This window comes from Triticum aestivum, chromosome 5B (genome assembly GCF_018294505.1).
Source record: "Triticum aestivum cultivar Chinese Spring chromosome 5B, IWGSC CS RefSeq v2.1, whole genome shotgun sequence".
NCBI classification, from domain to species: Eukaryota; Viridiplantae; Streptophyta; class Magnoliopsida; order Poales; family Poaceae; genus Triticum; species Triticum aestivum.
In genome coordinates this window covers 568387540-568409535 of record NC_057807.1, presented here as the reverse complement: position 1 = coordinate 568409535, position 21996 = coordinate 568387540, and the positions used below count along the sequence as shown (strand labels likewise).

At 47.8% G+C, this 21996-nt stretch overlaps 1 protein-coding gene across 1 annotated transcript; it reads left to right on the top strand.

The window, feature by feature from the left end:
- The first annotated feature begins 16320 nt into the window (after window positions 1-16320).
- Window positions 16321-17671, top strand: LOC123116951 (BTB/POZ and MATH domain-containing protein 1-like). Its single transcript, XM_044537815.1, has one exon. It carries the CDS (start codon window positions 16399-16401, stop codon window positions 17473-17475), a length of 1077 nt encoding a protein of 358 aa, XP_044393750.1. The 5' UTR covers window positions 16321-16398; the 3' UTR covers window positions 17476-17671.
- Window positions 17672-21996: the final 4325 nt, after the last annotated feature.

Genomic DNA, 21996 nt, shown 5'->3' with positions numbered 1-21996 from the left:
GAGCCACCAAGGCGGAATTCTGTAGAACTGTGTAGTGTGCTTTAGTGAGAGAATGCCCGTCCATACATATTATTTGATCCCCTCCTAGCGTGCCTTTTCCATCCAGTCTGCCCTTATGCCGCGATTCAGGAACACCAATCGGCTTAAGGTCAGGAATAAAGTCTATACAAAACTCAATGACCTCCTCATTTTCATGGCCCTTCGCGATGCTTCCTTCTGGCCTAGCACGGTTATGAACATATTTCTTCAAGACTCTCATGAACCTCTCAAAGGGGAACATATTGTGTAGAAATATAGGACCCAAAACATTAATCTCTTCGCAAAGGTGAACTAGGACGTGCGTCATGATGTTGAAGAAGGATGGTGGGAACATCAACTCGAAACTAATAAGACATTGCACCAAATCATTCTGTAACCTTGGTATGATTTCTGGGTCGATTACCTTCTGAGAGATTACATTGAGGAATGCACATAGCTTCACAATGGCTAATCGAACGTTTTCCGGTAGAAGCACCCTCAATGCAACCGGAAGCAGTTGCGTCATAATCACGTTGCAGTCATGAGACTTTAGGTTCTGGAACTTTTTCTCTGCCATATTTATTATTCCCTTTATATTGGACGAGAAGCTAGACGGTACCTTCATGTTGAGAAGGCATTCAAAGAAGATTTCCTTCTCTTCTTTGGTAAGAGCGTAGCTAGCCTGACCCTGATGTATGCCGTCTTTTCCGTGCATACGTTGCTGGTCCTCCCGTGCCTCTGGTGTATCTTTTGTCTTCACATACACGCCCAAGAAGCCCAGCAGGGTCACGCAAAGATTCTTCGTCACGTGCATCACATTGATTGCCGAGCAGACTTCTAGGTCTATCCAATATGGCAGGTCCCAAAATATAGATTTCTTCTTCCACATGGGTGCGCATCCGTCAGCATCCTTCGGAACAGGTTGTCCGCCAGGACCCTTTCCAAAGATTACCTTCAAATCCTTGACCATATCATATACATCAGCACCAGTACGGTGGTGAGGCTTCGTCCGGTGACCCGCCTCACCTTTGAAATGCCTGCCTTTCTTTCTTACGGGATGCCTGCTCGGAAGAAATCAACGATGTCCCAGGTACACATTCTTCCTACAACTCTCCAAATATATACTGCCGGTATCATCCAAACAGTGTGTGCATCCGCGGTATCCCTTGTTTGTCTGTCCTGAAACGTTACTGAGAGCAGGCCAATCATTGATGGTCACTGTCGGTGTCAAAACTGGCGGATCTCGGGTAGGGGGTCCCGAACTGTGCGTCTAGGCGGATGGTAACAGGAGACAAGGGACATGATGTTTTTACCCAGGTTCGGGCCCTCTCGATGGAGGTAAAACCCTACTCCTGCTTGCTTAATATTGATGATATGGGTAGTACAAGAGTAGATCTACCACGAGATCAGAGAGGTTAAAACCCTAGAAGCTAGCCTATGGTATGATTGTTGTTCGTCCTACGGACTAAAACACTCCGGTTTATATAGACACCGGAGAGGGCTAGGGTTACACAGAGTCGGTTACAATGGGAGGAGATCTACATATCCGTATCGCCAAGCTTGCCTTCCACGCCAAGGAAAGTCCCATCCGGACATGGGACGAAGTCTTCAATCTTGTATCTTCATAGTCCAGGAGTTAGGCCAAAGGTCATAGTCCGGCTATCCGGACACCCCCTAATCCGGGACTCCCTCAGTAGCCCCTGAACTAGGCTTCAATGACGACGAGTCCGGCACGCAAATTGTCTTCGGCATTGCAAGGCGGGTTCCTCCTCAATACTTTATAGAAGATGTTGAACAGAAGGATAGTGTCTGGCTCTGCAAAATAAGTTCCACATACCACCATAGAGAGAATAATATTTGTACAAATCTAATCTGTTGATGTATTCCGTAGCGTGACATCATGCCATGGCCAAGCCTTCATTCGAGTCGTCTAACTGTCCCACCCCAGCGCGTTTAGCGAGGCAGTTTCCTTGGCACGTCTTGTCAAAGCAGAGATCGTGTCCCCTTATTCCGGGGTTCCCACCAATACGGGTGTGGGTAACCCAATCGTGCATGTTGGTATATCTCCCCAATCGAAGGCGAGTTCCAAACGGTCACGGGGAGGGCTCTTGGTATTCAATCCTCTTTATAAAGAGACCAAGGCTTGACTCCCTTCTTTTAATCTCAAGAAAATCCGCCTCTCACCTTGAGTTCCAACACCCAAGGCTCCAGATTCAGGTGCTTCGGACCTTTGATGATGTCCGTCTCCGACCTCCAAGGCCGGTGGATGCCTTCCTCCGTTACGGAAGAAGACGTGCAAAAGCTGAGAGACGCCAGGTATCTAACTGGCGAAATCCCGCACAGGCTGCCTGCTCAAGGGTAGGTTACTCCAACTCCCAAGCCCGGTGAGAGCATGGTGTTCAAGTCTCACTTCCTTCAGGGGCTAGGCTTCCCGATTGATCCCTTCGTGAGGGGGCTCATGTTTTATTACGGTCTGGAATTTCACGACCTAGCTCCGGAGTTCATCCTCCAAATCTCATCGTTCATTGTCGTGGGTGAGGCCTTCCTCCATATTACCCCTCACTTCGGATTGTGGCTTAAGACCTTCAAGGTAGAGCCGAAGATGATCGAGGGGCAACTCGCAGAGTGCGGAGGTGCTGTTATAAGCAAGATTGCCGACGCCCCATGGCCCGAGGGCTCTTTTTGAGAGGAGTTCGGCTTATGGCAATGAGAGTGGTTTTATATCACAGCTCCTAGGGGCACCACATGGGTGGCGCCACCTGCTTTTCACTCGGGTCCCCCACCACAGCTAGCATCATGGGTCAATAAAGGGCTTAACTGGGGGCCGTCCAAGAACGTGCCCTTGTTGCAGTGCCGCATTCGAGATCTCCTAGAAAGAGATATCAATCTAGCCATAGTGACACAGGTTATATTGATTCGTCGCATCCTGCCCTGCAAACGTCGCCCTCTCCACCTGTGGGAGTTTAATCCGAAGGACCGCGAGCCCTCCAGCACTTTGTGGGTGCGACGCCCATGGAGATGTACAAATTGTTCTTCGGATCACAAGCAATGTGTCCGGACTCGTCCGAGGATGCAGGTCTGAGCTGCAATCGCCCGGATACTCAAGTAAGTAGTCCTGTACCCGGACACGCTATCCGTATATTTATTATAAAATTTCCCTTAAAAAGAGTTGTCCCTTAAACAGGAGTGGATAGCGAAAGCAAAGCTAATCAGGTGTCCGGCCCCCCTCCCTGAGACTAGGCCAGATCCCGTGTTAACCAGGATGCTAGAGGTTGTGCCTTTGGAAGAAGGCGAAGAGGGGAACAAGGAAGCTACTGCCTCCTCGAAGGAGGCTGTCAGGAAAGGAGGAATCGAGAATTCCTCTAAGTAGGGGAAAAATAGGACCGCCTCTGAAGACCCGGAGACCATGGTCTCAAAGCGGGGGAAGAAATCTTCGTCAGAGGGTCCGGCGCCGGGGGGTGGCCCGGTCGCATTGCGCCCTCAAGGGGATCAGCTCTCCACCGAGTCGTAAGTAAAGAGATGGGTTTTGATATGAGAGACATCCCTGTTCTATTTCTGAGGAAGATAACCAAAATTTTACCTTGTAGTTCGGATCTCAGCCCTTCTCAGCAGAGCTCATCTTCAGGGGATCTTCGTCCGAAGATGATGGAGAGCGGAACGCCTCCCCTAGCTGTACTGTCTTGCGAGGCAGGCGACCCTGAGGTATCGTCACGGATGGTTTCTCTGAATCCGGCCTTCGAAAAAGTCCATCGGACGAGCCCGGCCCCATCCGGTGCACGGTCGAAGGAGCTGAAGGATCTGCTCGGGCGAGCGTCTATCTCAGAGGAACACCGTGCGTTGATGGATATGGTGATTGGAAGGATTTCATCCACGGAGAGCGGGTTGTACGAGGCCGCCAAGAGTTTACACACGGGTTTTGAGGTACGCGAATAATGTACCTTTTGACAGATCCGCATATATGAGATGCGCCCTATATAGATAGTAGCCCCTGAGACTCTGCGCGTTGTCAAAAATGACGGCGCACAGAGGTTCATAATCCCAGGTATAATATGTCGCCTTTTTTATGTAGGTGGCGAAGTGTTCGGTGGCTAGCCGGACTGGTGAATTTGCCGAGCTAAAGCGGCAACTTGATGTGGCAGATACCGACATCGCGCTTGTCAACAAGCGACTAGATGAGGGACAAGGTATGTAATGTCTCCGAAGACATCTGGTAAGAGGAGCTTCATGCCCGTACCTTATAACATGTGTGCTTGATGCAGATGGTGCCGCTGCCATGGTGAAGCTTCGGGCGGAACTTGCCCGAGCCAAGGAGCAGGCCAGAAAAAGCGATGCGGCTGCCTTAAAGGCGGCTGAAGAGCTAAAAGCCGAATAGGCTGCTCACTGCCAGACAAGAAGGAAATGGCCGAGATGGCTGTAAAATGGAAGAATGCTACCGACCGCTGCGAGCTTCTTGAAAAAGAAGATAGGGTGGCACAGAAGGACCGAGAGAAGGTCACTGCCGAGGCCAAGGATACTCACTCCGCGATGAGAGCTATGAAGGAGGAGCTACGTCAGGCCGGAGATATCACGGCTGGAAAGCCCTATATGCTGCGGATGTAGTTCGGGGATCCTAAATATGCTCCGTTGGACCGGAAGTGGAGTGCGGCGAATACTTATCTGGATTTGGCGGCGAGTGCCGCGGACGCGGCCGAACACTTCCATGATCAAAATGACCACGAGGTGGAAAAGCTTTTTTGGTCGCAGTTCCACAATCCAGAGTGCCCACTTTCAGTATCCGATTGTTTGGCCGCATGGGCGGGGCTGAATAGGTTATCCGGACTCGCCATGAAGCATGTCATGAGTCATCTGTGGCCGAAAAGGCCCGAGCCGAAGAGTTATTTTGACTTGGTGCAGCAGTTCCTTGGTGCAGTGCCGCATATTGATGCAATGAAGAGGTCGGCATGCATAGAGGGTGCGCAGATGGCTCTTGCTCGTGTCAAGACATACTGGGCGGAGATGAAGGCCACTGCTGTTGCATCCCAAGATTCGGACGAGAGCCGAGTACCTGCCGAGCACTATTTTCAGGAAGTTCTGCAGGGTGCTCGTTTAATAGAGACGCAGTGCTCGAAGGATGTTATGTTTCAATAACATGTAGTATTGTAAAACAATGTTTCGATGGAATATAAGAGCTTTTTATACTTGTGCCTTCAAGAATTTAAAATGCCTCATGTGCGACCGTTAACGTATATGTGTATATAACCTGAAAGATGGCAGTCTTTGGCTTCAGCCCCCACACATATAATGCGGGGGTGTTCACAGAAGGCGCATTTTCACACTTGATACAACGTCTTGGTCCTATTAAGGAGGTGGTAGCGCAGCAAACGAGACAACCGGACAATAATGCTTTATCACTTTCACTTAGCCATAGGAGTTTGACAGTGGGGCTACGATATAGCTCCTGGGGGCACCGCGCTCATCCGAATTCGGGGCGCATGTGTGCTTGGCCGGGAAACGGCCCTTCATTAATGCGGAGGAATCCTAAAGATTCCGGTGGGTCATCGAGTGGTTGACTAGTCTCACGCTATATCATGACAGTCAGTTTTCGGCTTTCTCAACTGAGGTGCTCGCCTGGCCGAATCGGGGCACAATCGCAGTAGTTCTCCTGGTGCCGCCTTAGCCGATAGAGCGGAACGTAAGGCAGCAAAACACAGGAACCGGGCAAACTCAACGTTTGACCAAAGACATGATTCGGAGCTGATGCATATAAGGCCTAACTCGCGACGCCAAACACTCCCTAAGGTATTCGATCTTTATGAAAACGGGCTGAACAACGCCCTTGGTAAGAAGCCCCTGGTGTCCAGGTACGCGCAAATTTCTGATGTGGCCACATGCCAAGACGCGAGCCTCCTCCTTGGTTATAACAAGAAACTAGGGGATGTGTATCAACAAGAGACAGTAAAAAAGGTTTACACAGGGTCTTAATCTGAAAAGAATCCTTGGAACGGGTCCCTACTGCACGTCTGCACCTGTGTCTCCGTTGTGCCGTATCCTGGACGGGTGTAGCACGGTGTTCATCTGTAAAAGAGAGGAACTTAGTTGAAAAAGATCGTGCGAAAATCTATGTTATATTAAATAAACAAATTATAATTCAGAAAATGGGTAGAATTGAGCTTTATTGTCTCTTGGTGTGAACGCGCGGAGCCCCTTGTGCGGGGGTATGCGGCTAGTAAGCCCTTGTGTGTTTACGCCGGACTCGTCTAGCCAAGTCCGGGGTCTGAACGACCTGTCTAGGTGCTTTGATTGATAAAGCCGGTATAGTGTGTGGCTGTCGAGGCAGCCGCACAGTCTTCCACGCTCGAGGAACACTCGATATTTCCCTTTAATGAGATGATGCCTCGTGGACCGGGAATTTTAAGTGTAAGGGATGCATAATGCGGTATTGCGTTGAAGTGGGCGAAAGCTTCGCGTCCCAGTAGTGCTTGATAGCTACTTGCGAATGGGGCGATGTGGAAGGTTAGCTTTTCGCGACGGAAGTTGTCGGGGGAGACGAACATAACTTCCAGCCGAAGAGAACCCGTACAATGGGTATCTGTGCCTGGCGTTATCCCTTGAAAGGAAGTGTTGCCATGGCAAATTTTTGTTGGGTTTATCCCCATTTTGCGGATGGTGTCCTCATATAGCACGTTTAGATCACTGCCGCCGTCCATTAGGACTTGTGTAAAGTGGAGTCCGTCAATTATTGGATCTAATACCAAGGCAGTCCAACCTGTGTTCCGGATACTTCTAGAGCAATCCTTATGGTTGAAGATGATTGGTTGTAACAACCAGTGGTGGGACTCCTCTGGGACAGGCCGTATGGCGCATATCTCTATAGGCGCCACTCTATTTTTCCCTTTTGTCACGTGAAGTGAGTTTACTGTTTTGACTTGTTGTGGGAACTTCTTTTGTTCTCCGGTGCTCTGCTTGTGGGGTTCATCGTCGTCCTCGCTTGGTATGTCTAGCCCCTTGTGTTCGGCGTTGAGTTTGCCGGATTCCTTGAAGACCCGACAATCTCTGTGGGTATGGTTTGCAGGCTTCCCAGGAGTACTGTGGATTTGGCATATTTTGTCCAAGATTTTGTTAAGGTTAGATAGCTCGTCCCTGTTATCCTTGAGGGGCATCTTTTTCTGATTCTGCCGAGAGCTTTTGAATCCGGCATTGACTGTCGTGCTCTTCGGGCTGTTTCCCTTGATCCGGCGCTGGTCTTTGCTACGGCGCGGTTTCCCGTTTCCATCCCTAACTTTGGATGTACTTGGGTCGCTGGTGCTGCTTCTTGCCAACAAGCTATCCTCTCCTGCGCAAAAGCGGGTCATGAGGCTTGTCAATGCGGCCATTGTCCTTGGCTTTTCTTGGCCGAGGTGTCTGGCGAGCCATTCGTCTCGAACGTTGTGTTTCAAAGCTGCTAGGGCTTCGGCGTCCGGACAGTCGACTATCTGATTCTTTTTAGTAAGAAATATGTTCCAGAGTTTCCGGGCTCACTCTCCGGGTTGTTGAGTTATATGACTTAGATCGTCTGCATCCGGAGGTTGGACATAGGTCCCTTGAAAATTTTCCCGAAAAGCATCCTTGAGCTCTTCCAAACTTCCGATGGTGTTTTCGGGAAGGCTTTTAAGCCAATGCCAGGTTGGCCCTTTGAGCTTGAGGGGTAAGTATTTTATGGCGTGGAGGTCATCTCCTCTAGCCATGTGTATGTGGAGGATATAATCCTCAATCCAGACTCCAGGGTCTGTTGTTCCGTCGTATGCCTCTATGTTTACGGGCTTGAATCCCGCTAGAAATTCATGGTCCAGCACCTCATCAGTGAAACATAGGGGGGGTGTGGCGCCCCTGTATTTGGGTGTGCCGCGATGTTCGGATATTTGTTGTGTTGCATTGCTTACTAGAGCTTGCTTTCTTGGCCCGTAGATAGATCTGGCTGGGCCGTCTTTTTGATGCGAATCCTTGTGCGGACCGCGTGCCAGATTGAGTGCGGCGCCCTTTGCCGCGCTATGTTGGTCCTGGGGTCGTTTAGCCGACCTGGCGGCTTCCTTATTTTTTGACTGCGGGGGCTCTAAGGCCTCCTCATCAAATTCTGGTAGTAATTTTCACTTCGGATAGCTCTTTGTGTGGTGACTGTCGCCGTATTTGTGTGCGGTGTTGAGTACTTTGCCCCATCTGATTCTGAGTGCATCTTCCGCCGTTTTGAGCTTCCGCTTCTGCTTTTTCAGGCTACGGGCGACGAGCCTTTGGTGGAGGTTCTTCTGCTCCAAAAACTTCTCCGGCGTGAGGTCATCCGGACTATTATCTTCGCCGGGGGCGGGTTGTTCGGTTTGTTTATCCAAGTTGCCCTGTTCTGACGGTTGCTCGACGGCATGTTCGTCGTCCGTCGGGTCGCCCTGCTCTATGGCTGGGTCTCTGTCGAGGTTGGGTTTGGCGCGGCGCTTACGCCGCCGCTTTGATTGCTTTTAGAGGGAACAATCCCTCGCTGCATCCTTTAGATCCTCGTCGTCATTTCTTTTAGGTGTGTCCACCATGTATACATCGTGGGATGAGGTGGTTGTCCAGTGCCCTTTAGGCGCTGGTTCCTGTTTGTCTCCTGCATCGACATCCATGCCATCGATGTCTTCGGAGTCGAAGTCGAGCACGTCGGTTAAATCATCGACAGTGGCTACGAAGTGGGTGGTGGGTGGGCTTCGAATTTCTTCATCGTCCGCATCCCAACCTTGTTGCCCATAGTCCGGCCAGCACTCTCCTGATAAAGAGAGAGACTTTAGTGAACTCAGGATGTCGCCAAAGGGCGAGTGCTGAAAGATGTCCGCGGCGGTGAAATCCATGATCGGTGCCCAATTGGGTTCGATCGGCAGGGGTGCAAAAGGTTCGGAGTCCGGAAAGGAGTCCGACACCTTGGAGTCACGAGCTTCGCAAAGGACAGGGCTGGTATTCGGCTCGATCACCGTAGAGATTGCAGCCCCCGAGGCGGTGTCCAACCATCCATCCTCGATTGGCGTAGTCGGCTCCGAGCTAAAGGTCGGAGCGGACACCGGGGCGGCCTCTGGGGCACTGTTCGGCGGCTAAGCTAGATCATGCCCGTCGAGACAGTGCGGCGCGCCTGGTTGTGGCTCGAATCCGTCGAAGATCAGGTCCCCGCGGATGTGGGCCGTGTAGTTCAAACTCCCAAATCTGACCTGATGGCCAGGGGCGTAGCCTTCGATCTGCTCCAGATGGCCAAGCGAATTGGCCCGCAGTGCAAAGCCGCCGAATACAAAGATCTGTCCGGGGAGAAAATTCTCACCCTGGACCGCATCGTCGTTGATGATCGGAGGAGCCATCGGGCCTAAAGGTGACGACACAGAGGAACTCTCAATGAAAGCACCAATGTCGGTGTCAAAACCGGCGGATCTCGGGTAGGGGGTCCCGAACTGTGCGTCTAGGCGGATGGTAACAAGAGACAAGGGACACGATGTTTTTACCCAGGTTCGGGCCCTCTCGATGGAGGTAAAACCCTACTCCTGCTTGATTAATATTGATGATATGGGTAGTACAAGAGTAGATCTACCACGAGATCTGAGAGGCGAACACCCTAGAAGCTAGCCTATGGTATGATTGTTGTTCGTCCTACGGACTAAAACCCTCCAGTTTATATAGACACCGGAGAGGGCTAGGGTTACACAGAGTCGGTTACAAAGGGAGGAGATCTACATATCCGTATCGCCAAGCTTGCCTTCCACGCCAAGGAAAGTCCCATCCGGACACGGGACGAAGTCTTCAATCTTGTATCTTCATAGTCCAGGAGTCCGTCCAAAGGTCATAGTCTGGCTATCTGGACACCCCCTAATCCGGGAGCCCCTCAGTCACGAACAACAATGCCTTTGGGTCAAATTCTTCCTGTCCGTGCTCATCCCACGCACGTACACCTGTTCCATTCCACAGTTGAAATAATTCTTCAACTAATGGTCTTAGGTACACATCAATGTCGTTGTCGGGTTGCTTAGGGCCTTGGATGAGCACTGGCATCATAATGAACTTCCGCTTCATGCATAACCATGGAGGAAGGTTATACAAACATAGAGTCACAAGCCACGTGCTATGGTTGCTGCTCTGCTCCCCAAAAGGATTAATGCCATCTGCGCTTATACCAAACCATACGTTCCTTGGGTCACCTGCAAACTCCTCCCTGTACTTTCTCTCAATTTTTCTCCACGGCAAACCGTCAGCGAGTACTCTCAACTTTCCGTCTTTCTTACGGTCTTCTCCATGCCACCGCATCGCCTTCGTATGCTCTTTGTTTTGAACAAACGTTTCAACTGTGGTATTATAGGAGCATACCACATCACCTTGGCAGGAATCTTCTTCCTGGGGTGCTCGCCCTCGACATCACCAGGGTCATCGCGACTGATCTTATAACGCAATGCACCGCATACCGGGCAAGCGTTCAAATCCTCGTACTCACCGCGGTAGAGGGTGCAGTCATTAGGGCATGCATATATCTTCTGGACCTCTAACCCTAGAGGGCAGACAACCTTCTTTACTTCATACGTAGTCTCGGCAATTTGTTGTCCTTTGGAAGCATATTCTTTATCATTACCAGCAACTTTCCAAATCCCTTTTCAGATACACCATTCTCTACCTTCCATTGCAGCAATTCCAGTGTGGTGCCCAACTTTTTTTTGTCAGCTTCGCAATTCGGGTACAACAATTTCTTGTGATCCTCTAACATGCGCTGCAACTTCTTCCTCTCCAAATCACTTGCGCAATTTCTCTTTGCATCGGCAATGGCCCGACCTAGATCATCAGCGGGCTCATCTGATGCCTCTTCTTCAACTTCTTCCCGCATTGCCGGCTCAGCTTCTTCCCCCATTGTTGTATCATCGTATTCAGGGAACCCATGGCCAGGATAGATGTCGTCGTCCTCTTCTTCTTCATTGTCTTCCATCATAACCCCTCTTTCCCCGTGCTTGGTCCAAACATTATAGTGGGGCATGATACCGGACTCAAATAGGTGGACGTGAATGGTTCTTGACGTAGAGTAATTGTGACCATTCTTACAGCCAGCACATGGACAAGGCATAAAACCATCCGCCCGCTTGTTTGCCTCAGCGGCAAGCAGAAAAGTATGCACGCCATTAATGAACTCGGGAGAGCATCGGTCATCATACATCCATTGTCGGCTCATCTTCATTACACAACAATGATTAGACCAAATTAATACAAGTTCATACATAAAGTTCATATACAACACTTAATTAAATGCAACATACAAATAACTCTCTAGCTAAAGAATTTAAATGCAACAACAAATGCGATCAAGATCACAACTAAGGTAACAATTTATCCAACATCATAATGATACCAAGCCACACTATCAATGGCATATTTTCTAATCTTTCTAATCTTCAACCGCATTTTCTCCATCTTGATCTTGTGATCATCGATAAAATCGGCAACATGCAACTCCAATTCCATCTTCTCCCCCTCAATTCTTTTCAATTTTTCTTTTAAATAATCATTTTCTCTTTCAACTAAATTTAACCTCTCGACAATAGGGTCGGTTGGAATTTCCAGTTCACATACCTCCTAGATAAAAATATCTATGTCAACTTGATGGGCATAATTTGTCATAAACACGAAATGCAACAACTAGTTTTAAAAGAGAATATACCACATCCGAATCATAACAAGGACGAGGGCCGACGGGGACGGATATCAAAACCATGGCACTATCTATAACAAACAACGTACGGGTAAGATAATTATATGAGTAACTATATATCCAAATCACACAAACATCAATTTGGTAATGTAAAACATTCATGAACAAGAGCCTCACCACAAGGTGGTGCCGGTGACGGGACGGTGCCGGCGATCGACGGTGGTTACGACGGAGATTTAGAAGGCACTAAGTAAACCACACCTACATATGCAAACTATGTGTTATTTTTGACCTCAAATTGCATATAAATCAAATACTAGCACATATAATTCCTCCCAAATTACTAAACTCACAAATTAATCACTATATAAAGCATTGCAAGAGCTAATCTAGCAATGAGAGATGAAAGGACAAAGTTGCTAACCTTTGTGATCATTTGAATGGATGTGGGCCTTCAAATCTTGACAAATTTTGGGTAAAATTTGTGATGAGCTCGAGGAAGAGAGGGGAAGAACAGAGGAAGTGAAGGAAAAGGGGAAGAACAGAGCGAGCTTGGGTGGACGAAGGGTTTATGTACGATGACCTTTAATATCGGTTCGTGCCACGAACCAGTACTACATGTGCTGGAGGGGCCCCAGACTGACAACATCCTGCCACCACACTCTTTAGTACCGGTTCGTGGCACGAACCGGTGCTAAAGGTTCGCCACGAACCGGTACTAATGAGAGCGGCCGGCTAGCCGTTGGAACCGGCACTAATGGACACATTAGTGCCGGCTCAAAATCAAACCGGCACTAATGTGTCTCAGATTTGACCCTTTTTCTACTAGTGAGTACTACCTAGTATCTATAATGCTTTATGAAATTGATATCTAGTAGTACCTAGTATCTGGACTGGAACGGGGTAGGAAGCTGGGGAAAATGATGAAAGATATAGCAGTAGCGAGGGGCTAGGAAACCGCTACAGCCAACTAATAGTAGCGCGTTCCAGAAAAGCGCTGCTGATATAGTCAATAGTAGTAGCGCGGGTACAGACCGCGCTACTACTAAGAGTTAGTTGTAGCGCCTTACTAGTAGCGCCGCTTCCCGCGCTGCTGCTAGCCTCAAAACCCGCGCTACTATTAGGGTTTTCCCTAGTAGTGCAAGTACGATCTACACCGACTCTCTACTTTCGCTACACTCCGGAGTTTGAATCGATTGTTGATCCAAACCTTATATGCATCTTCATATTGTTCCTGGGTGATCGCAGAGCAATTTTTTTGTTTCCTACTATGTTTCCCAACACCATGATAAATACACTAAGTTATCGATGGTCCCGTTGAAAAAAATGCCATGTAGCAAAAGAAGGAAGAATGTTTTTTTTTGCCATGGTCCATAGAATTAGAAAATGTCATGCTCCATAAACTACATTTGCCATCATACGTACACTAAGCTTGCCATATCGTAAAAAAGGAATAAATTTGTCATGGTACATATAAATTGGAAATTGCCATGCTCCATAATCTACATTTGCCATGATTCATTAAACTAATTTGCCAAGGTCCGAACAAAAATACATCATGTGACGATGGTCCCAGAATTTACCATGGCACGACTAGTTAAGTTGCCATGTCAAGAACACATTGTTGTTTTGTGAACTATATCATAGTTAAGTTACCATGGGGCTTGAATTAAACTTGACATGGTCCATATAAAAGTGTATCATGGTCTATGTAGTAAAAAATTTGAAGTAAGTACAAGAATTGCCATGAGAAAGTTAGTTCATGTTAAATTTTCAAAACAAGCATGGCAAAAATTGTTTCTCTGGCGACATGGGAATAATTGTGAGAGACGTCGCCATGGGAAAAATGTATCTTATGTTGTGATGATGTCATATTCAAATTTGCCATGGCAAATTTGTTCTTTTTTTGCGCCTTTTGGTCTTTGTGTGATTTAAAAATGATTCTTTATTAATTTGTTCTAACTAGCTATTCTCCATTTGGTCCCAAAATATTTTGAAGGATGGCAAGTTTGCCATGTTTTAGAATTTTTGAGAATTAAGCATGTTTTGTAGAAAATAGCAATCAGACAATTGCCATGCAAACCATGGCCATGCAAACCATGTTTTAGAATTTTTGAGAATTAAGCATGTTTTGTACTTAACATGGCAGTACATGTTAAGTTGCCATGCCAAAACACATCCTGGTTTTTGTAAACTATATGTAAACAAATCGACATGCTACATTATACAAAATTGCCATAATGTGTGAATATTTGAACACCAAACTTAAACCAAAAAGTTAAATATTTCCGTGGAAAAAATAGAGACATGTCAATATGTTATGATGGCAAAAATCAGATTAGATGTGTGATGTTCGCATGACGATTCATAAATCAGGAGCTCCCTACACAGAAAAAGTCTTGCACAGATGACATGGCAATTGCTGCACGATGTGAACTGACAGGAAAAATGAGAGGGAAGGCATAGTGGCTCACCAGGAAGCTCGAATGCGAGCTCATTTAGCCTCCAGCGCGGACGTCGGGCACCACAGCGGGATGGGGGCAACTGAGACGATGGAGGAAATCATGGAGGAGACGCCCGGCGTCGCGGAGCACGAACAACATAGATCTTGGTTACTTTACGTCAAGAGGTGGCACGTGTTTCCTTCTCCAAAACGATTTCCCTTTGGTAAATGTTTAGATCCGGCAAACCGGGCGAAACTTCGGCGGGCTCCTGCCTCGTCACGCACAACACACACCCACATATAGAAACTTCTTCCCCGATGTGGGCCCGTCCATCTTATCCATCCCTTCCCGCGTCTTTCCCACGCAGTTCGCGCGTGCCCGCGAGCCGTGCCCCGAGCTCCGTCGCCCCGCGCCCCGCCTCCTCTCGCCTGGCCCCACCGCCTCGCCGGCCGATCGCCAGAGGGCGCCGCCACCGTCGGGTCTCGACCCCATCCATCACTTTTTTTTCAGCTACTCAGAGCGCCGACGGCGAGAATCAAAGAGACGTGCTACTACCTTGACCGGCAGCCACGGCGGCAGAGCACACAGATGCTACAACCGACTGAGGAGGGAGCTGCAATCGCGTACTGGTTTTGCTGGAACCAGTAACGTCGGCGAGCTGGGGGATTCGCCCCGATGAGCTGCTGGGGTCACCACGACAAGTTTAGATTGGAGTGGGCGGGGTGATGCTGCAACCACGGATCACGTTTGCTGGAAGCGGTGCAGTGTTTTGCTGAAAGTAGCACCCAAAAATGCTTTCTTTGGAGTTGTTTTTGCTGGACCAACAGATTTTGCACATCCGGCAACGTATTTTGCTACAGCCGGCATCATTTTTTGCTGGAACCAGTCAACTGTCCGCTACGAACGCCAGTGCCGCAGAAAGCTGCAACCAGGGTGGACAGATGCTACAACCCGGGGAAAATGTCTAGCTTCCACCCAAGGAGAAAATGCTTCAACCGTTTGTGGAAAAGCTTCATCCAGCTAGAGGAAAAGTTTCACAGTGGCATGAGGAAAAATCTTCCACCGCGGAAAAAGCTTCAATGGTGGAAAAAGCGTCAAACGAGCAGTGAAAAAGCTTCAACCAGCAGGAGAAAAATCTTCAAGCGGTAGTGACAAAAAAAGCTTCAAACAGGCAGTGGAAAAGCTTCAACCAGCAGGAGAAAAATCTTCAAGCGGTAATGACAAAAAAGCTTCAAACGGGCAGTGGAAAAGCTTCAATCAGCAGGAGAAAAATCTTCAAGCGGTAATGACAAAAAAGCTTCAACCATCATCGTTGTTCGTCTACGTTCATGTGTCTTCGGTTTGGATCCTTCCGATCTACGTTATTTTTCATCGGCGGCGGTTGCTATTTTGGGGTGCTGGTCCTATGGGGTCATAGCACGACGACTTTCCGACTGTCTACTATAACAAGTTGTGCCTGGCTCCGGCGATGGAGGGGCGATGACGGTGGCGCGCCGTCGGCTCGCTTCGGTGCTTGTAGTCACCGTTAGGTGGTCTACGGATCTGGATGTAATTTTTATTTCTGGTGTTTGTTCTACTGCCATGATTGAAGATGAATAGATTGGAAGTTTTTCCGCAAAAAAAATGACAAAAAAGCTTCAAGCAGGGGAGCCGGGCGAACGACCGGTGGTGACGAGGACGGCGACCGGCGACCAGGGGCGGCGAGGACGGTGACCGGGGGCGAGGACAGTGACCGGGCGGCAACAAGGACGGCGATGTGCAACCGGGGGCGGCAAGGACAGCGACCGGGGGCGAGGACGGCGACCGGGCGGCGACAAGGACGACGACCGGCGACCGGGCGGCGACAAGGACGGCAACCGGCAACCGGGGGCGAGGGTGGTGAGCCGGTGACGAGGATGGCGACCGGGGCAAGGATGGCGACCGGCGGCAAGCTGGTGATGCTTTAAGGTCAGGCCTCGAAGCGCCCATGGCGGGTGTCCAGCACGAACAGCGTCGCGGGGATGAAAGGGCGTCATTGTTGTTCGTGCGCGAGGAACGGGGCGATAGAAGGGCGTGATCTAACGGCCCTGGGCAAAGCGATCCGACGGTGGGCAGCTGACCGGCCGAATCGTTCGGCCGGCGCACCGGCGCAGATTACTGCCCTTTCCCTTTTATGTCACGTACATGCATGAGCGTCCGATCTGCATCATATACGCGGCCTTATGTCTGCAGCGGAGTCCATCCAAAACCCTAAAACCCTCACCCTCGCACCGTCGCCACCGACCGGCCGAATCGATCACGCCGTACACCATGCCTACCTCCTCGCACGAGGCCGGAGACAGCCTTCCCTCCGTATCCGCTTCCTCCATCGTCGCTAGCGCCGTGTGCGGTTACCACTTGCTCAAGATCGTCAGCTACTCGCGCACCAAGGAGGTCCCCAATGGTAAGTCGATCGAGTCTAGCCCGTTCCAGCTGGGAGGCCGCACATGGCATCTTCGTTACTATCCCAACGGGAACAAGAAAGGAGATACCGATTACATATCCGTTTTTCTCGTCTTGGATGATGCCGTCACGGAGGCCGAGGCCGTGAAGGCACAAGCTAAGTTCAGCTTACTCGACCAACAGGGGAATCCTGTGCCGTCCTACACCGAACGTACCACCACCAACAACTACGCTGTGAATAAAACTTGGGGATATGATAGGTTCATCAAAAGGGATGAATTAGAGGAATCAGAGCATCTCAAGGACGATTCCTTCACTATCAAGGTCGACATCACTGTCCTAGGCTTGTTCCACGGGCAGGTGACTCCATCCATCGTGGTACCGCCGTCTGACTTGCACCAGCACTTAGGGGATCTCCTGTCAAGCAAGGCGGGCGCCGATGTCGAATTCCTAGTCGGCGGTGAGACTTTCTCTGCGCACCGGTACGTGCTCGCGGCGCGCTCTCCTGTTTTCAAAGCAGAGTTCTTTGGTTCCATGGAGGAGAGCACCACCAAAAATGCCATACGTATAGATGACATGGAGGCACAGGTGTTCAGTGCTCTGCTTACTTTCATGTATACGGACACGTTGCCGGATATGAAGCAAGAAGAAGAATATCACATGGCTCAACATTTGCTTGTCGCAGCTGACATGTATGATTTGGGGAGGTTGAAGCTGATTTGTGAAGATAAACTGAGCAATCATATCGATAGGAGCTCCATGGCGGCCATGGTGACATTGGCGGAGCAGCATCACTGCCATGGGCTTAAGAAAGCATGTTTGGTATTCCTCAGCTCGTCAGCGAATCTGAATGCGCTCATCGAGTCTGAAGGCCTTGAGTTTTTAACCAAGCACTGCCCTGGTCTTTTGAAGGATCTCCTCTTGTCCAAGGTTGTAGCTTGTTGACTTGGGAGAAGAAAATCAAGGGCATGGACATGGCTAGGTTTCGACGCATGCATGCATGCATGACAAGTGCAATTCTATTCAGAATGTTACTCAGAAAAGTCTGGAATGTTACTCAGAATGGATACGAAATGACCTAATACTATTTGTAGTCTTTTTGTCACAAGGATGCGATGTACCTCGGTTCTTTTAGGTTTTTTGTTTGGCACTGTGTCTTTTATGGAAAATTAAGAACGGCATGATTCTGTCCAAATGTTGCTGGGACTATTAACCATGAACAAGGTGTGCTAATTAGACGGAGGTTTAGTTCAGAAGATACAAGTCTCTTCAGCTAGTACCTCTCTATTTGTCTTCATTGCTTCGTACAATTGCCGGGAGTACTGCAGTTTTTACTGTACTGCTGCCTGACTTCTGTTCAGGCAACATCTATTCACTCTTTAGCAGGTTTGGACAGACTATTGTTTTGGGACGAGGACCCTCTGCCGTTCGGCACGGTGCCGTTCCACCACGGACAGGTGAGCCCATCAGGAAACAGGCCCACATGGCAGTGCCACAACGGCAGGGGCCGTACGTCAGAGGAGCCGCTTCCATTGTTTTCCTGAAATGCCCGATTGTGGTTTTGGGAATTACTGTTTTTGGCTTCATATAGCTCAGTTCAAGTTTTTACCCAAATGTTATTACACAAGGTTTCTGTTTGCAAAAAGATGTATGTTTTGTATATCTGAATCACAAATTAGGATCCACAATTGAACTGATTTTTTTTTTTGAGTGTAGACTTTTTCTGGGGAGGGGTTTTTGAGTTTAGAATTGAAATGCAGTAAACGTGACCACGAAGTTCTTATGTAATAAGCCACAAGGCCCGTTAACAAAATAGGCCACCCTATAAGCCCAGTAGCGGATCATATTAGCCTTCGATTTTACAAGCCCAAACGATATTATTCACCAGTCCATAATTATATTGCCTATAAAAACTAATCCATAAATATGCCCCAAAAAACTAATCCATATCTACGTACAGGAAGCAGGAGAGGCAGCGTGGCACCTCATGTTCTTTCGTAGAAAGGGGCACCTGCGCCTCGTCATCTGCAGGAATCAAGAATGCTGTCATCCTGAACCAAGCTAAGTTTTTTCTTTTGAGGGGTCCCAGTCATCCTGAATCAAGCATGTTCGCATCATGTTTGGGTGATGGGCCATGTAGAACACGCAAACTTGCATTGAAACAAGATGTGTTTAATTGTCTCATCATGAGTACAAAACCTACACTTCCCGCTTCCTTGTCAGTTTCTCGAGCGAGATTTTCTTTAGTTAGCACAACTCCTCTTCAAACAAATACAAATAAGGTTCCAGTTCAAACAAATTGAAATAGAAAATACTCAATATTTCGGACAGAACATTTGTTCGAAGATAACAAATGACCAACACGATCACTGATGCAATAAATACAAATATCAAATATCAGAATGACCAACTATACCATATATTAAGTGCTTGTTCTTGAAAATCAAGCATTGCAACCGAATCTATACTCGTTTGCATCAAATATACTACCGAAAAAGGCTTTCGCCCCGCTTTAACCAAATATACTACTGCGAGGTGGGGCTTCTTATCAAAAGGCTTCAATCTCTGAGGACACCAGATGAACTCTTTCCTTTCGCGTACTCAGATGATTGTTGAAGGTGCATATTCTGGTTTGATGAACAGGAGAGAAGAACAAATATGAAGCAATAAGAGTACCAGAACTAGAACATGGTGAATCATTTTTCCTTATCTATTCTATAAGTATTTTTTATTTCCTTTTTCACTGTTCAGGCACCCCACAGAATAGGTATACGACCCCACACGAATAGGCATATCTCCAAGATATATGAACACATTACAGATACAAAAGATTTATGAAGACATTACAGATAAAAGCGAAAATAGAAATCAGTTTATACATCCCCAAATATGCGCATCTTGGCGCAGATAAACAACATAGAATCTGCGTGCCACCACACTTGTATGCCCTAAATCCTCTCCCGATAAAATGTCCACTGCTGTGAGAGCGGGGATAAAATGAAAAAGATGATGATGTGGTTGTCAACTCAGTCAGCTATGGTCAGAATGATGTCAGCATGAAAACCACTTTAGCTAGGCCGAGGGACGAAACTTGTCCATATAAGAGAGTTGAGGGTGTAAGTTGTATGGTTTTCGATTTGAGTGACCAAATCCGGACTTCACGAAAACTTGAGGGACAAGAAATAGACTTTTTCTCAAACTTAAATATAACTGTTACGAAATACCGATGGGTGCATGTCACACCGAGCAGTTTTATTTCTTGTCAGCTTCTTGTTCATGGTGGTCGGATGGGGAGAATGAACCATGTACACAGTACGCACAAACTGAGATAGAAAACCGGATGGGACAGAATAGGAGAGCGGAATGATGAATTTTGGGCGAAACTGATCAATGGTTAGGTTCCTAATTGTGGTGGAATAAGCCCATCAGGATTTATGTTATAGACTTGACACTTATGCTCGCATTTTCATTTTGAGACTTTTCATTGATGCTCGTTCAGTGAGAGAAGATGCCCTCATCGACTACGAAGACGCCTATATATGGCTTCTTAATCTTAAGGTGTTGTGCTGGCTTAGTATCTCGAGGATGTTCATAATGATATGTCACTAGTAGAAAACAGAGTTTTGGTTCGGGCCTGGCCAGCCCATTAGTCTCGGTTCTTCATGAACCGGGACCCATGGGGGGCATTAGTCCCGGTTCATGAGCCCAGGGGGCTGGTCGGGGCCTCGTGGGCATTGGTCCCGCTTCGTCTGGATCCATTTGTCCCGGTTCTAGGCACGAACCGGGACCAATGGTCCTCGCTCCTGGCCAACAACCATTGGTCCCGGTTTGTGGCTTGAACCGGGACAGATTACCGGGCTTTAGTCCCGGTTTCTACCATGAATCGGGACAAATGAGTTGCCTAGATATACTCCATCGCCACAGCAGAGCACTCCACAGTACTCTGTTTTTCTGGCCGGCAAGGGGAGGGCATTTGGGTGCTTTAGCTCACCTCCTATGCACATGAGGTGTTCGATGAAATGTCCGAGCCACACTAGTTAATCTTTCTCCTCTCGAAACTCGACATCCGAGCTCCATTTTCCCCGAGATTTGTCTAGGTTTAGCGGTCCATCACGTCCCGTCCCCGTCTTCATCGCCGTCGATCGCCCGCGCCGATCTCGTCGCCGGCACCACCGTGGTGAGCCTCTTATTCTTATCTTCTTTCTGAAAGAAAAAATATTCTTACTTCAGATAGATACTTCTCTAATTTTCTTATTTTTATTATTCCTTGTTATTATATAGTATGATGGTTTTGGTATCCACCCCCGTCGGTTCTCGTCCTGTCTATGATTCAGATGTGGTATATATTATCTTTTGATAACTATTTGGTTCATTTATTGTTTATGACAATTATGCCGACCAACGTGACATAGATTTTATTTATCTAGGAGGTTGTTGAACCGGAAATTCCAACCGACCCTATTATCGAAAGGTTAAATTTAGTTGAAGAAAAAAAATTACTTGAAGGAAAAAATAAGAAAAATTGAGGAGGAGAAGATGATATTGGAGTTGCATGTTGCGGATGTCGTCGATGATCACAAGATCAAGATGGATGCAATGCGGTTGAAGATTAAAAAGATTACAAAATATGCCATTCATACCGAGGCTTGGTATCATTATGCAGTTGGATCAATTGTTACCTTAGTTGCGATTATGATCGCATTTGTTGTTGCATTGAAATGTTTTACATAATTTCAATGTTTGGTTTAATTAGATGCTCTGGAGAGCTATATCACTAGTAGAAAAATACCTAATAGTCCCGGTTTGTAAGGGCCTTTAGTCCCGGTTCATGAACAGGGACTAATGGGTCGTTACTAATACCTCCACCCATTAGTCCCGGTTCAAACACGAACCCGGACCAATGTGCCTCCACGTGGCCCTGTGTGCTGAGCCCAGTCAGGGGGCCTTTGGTCCCGGTTGGTGGCACCAACCGGGACCAAAAGTCCATGTTTATTTTTTAGAAAAGTGGCTGCTTTAGGGGTTTTGGGGGTTATTTTTAGGTTGTTATTAGCTAGCTAATAGAGAGAAGTGTCCTCTCTTATATCTTCGTCCTTGATTTACCAACGTTGCTGCTATATATGTTCATTTCACCCGCTAATATAATAACTCATACATGCTCGCATCATACATCATCATATATAATAACAAGTCCTATTAATCATGCATCATCTTACAACTTCTACTCGTTATTAATAATAAGTCATATGATCATCATCCTCATAGTCATCGAACCCAACCCTACATAATTGTTCTTAGCACATGATCATCAGTATTAGGTAGGACATGACCTAAACACCCTTAAGGTAGAATAGCATAAAACAATATAGATCCTGACTCTCCATTATGAAGAATGGCGATCATCCTGTCTCCAATTTTTTCCCTTCGCTGATTGTTGCTTCCAAGAAGCTCCTTACGACTGTCCATACA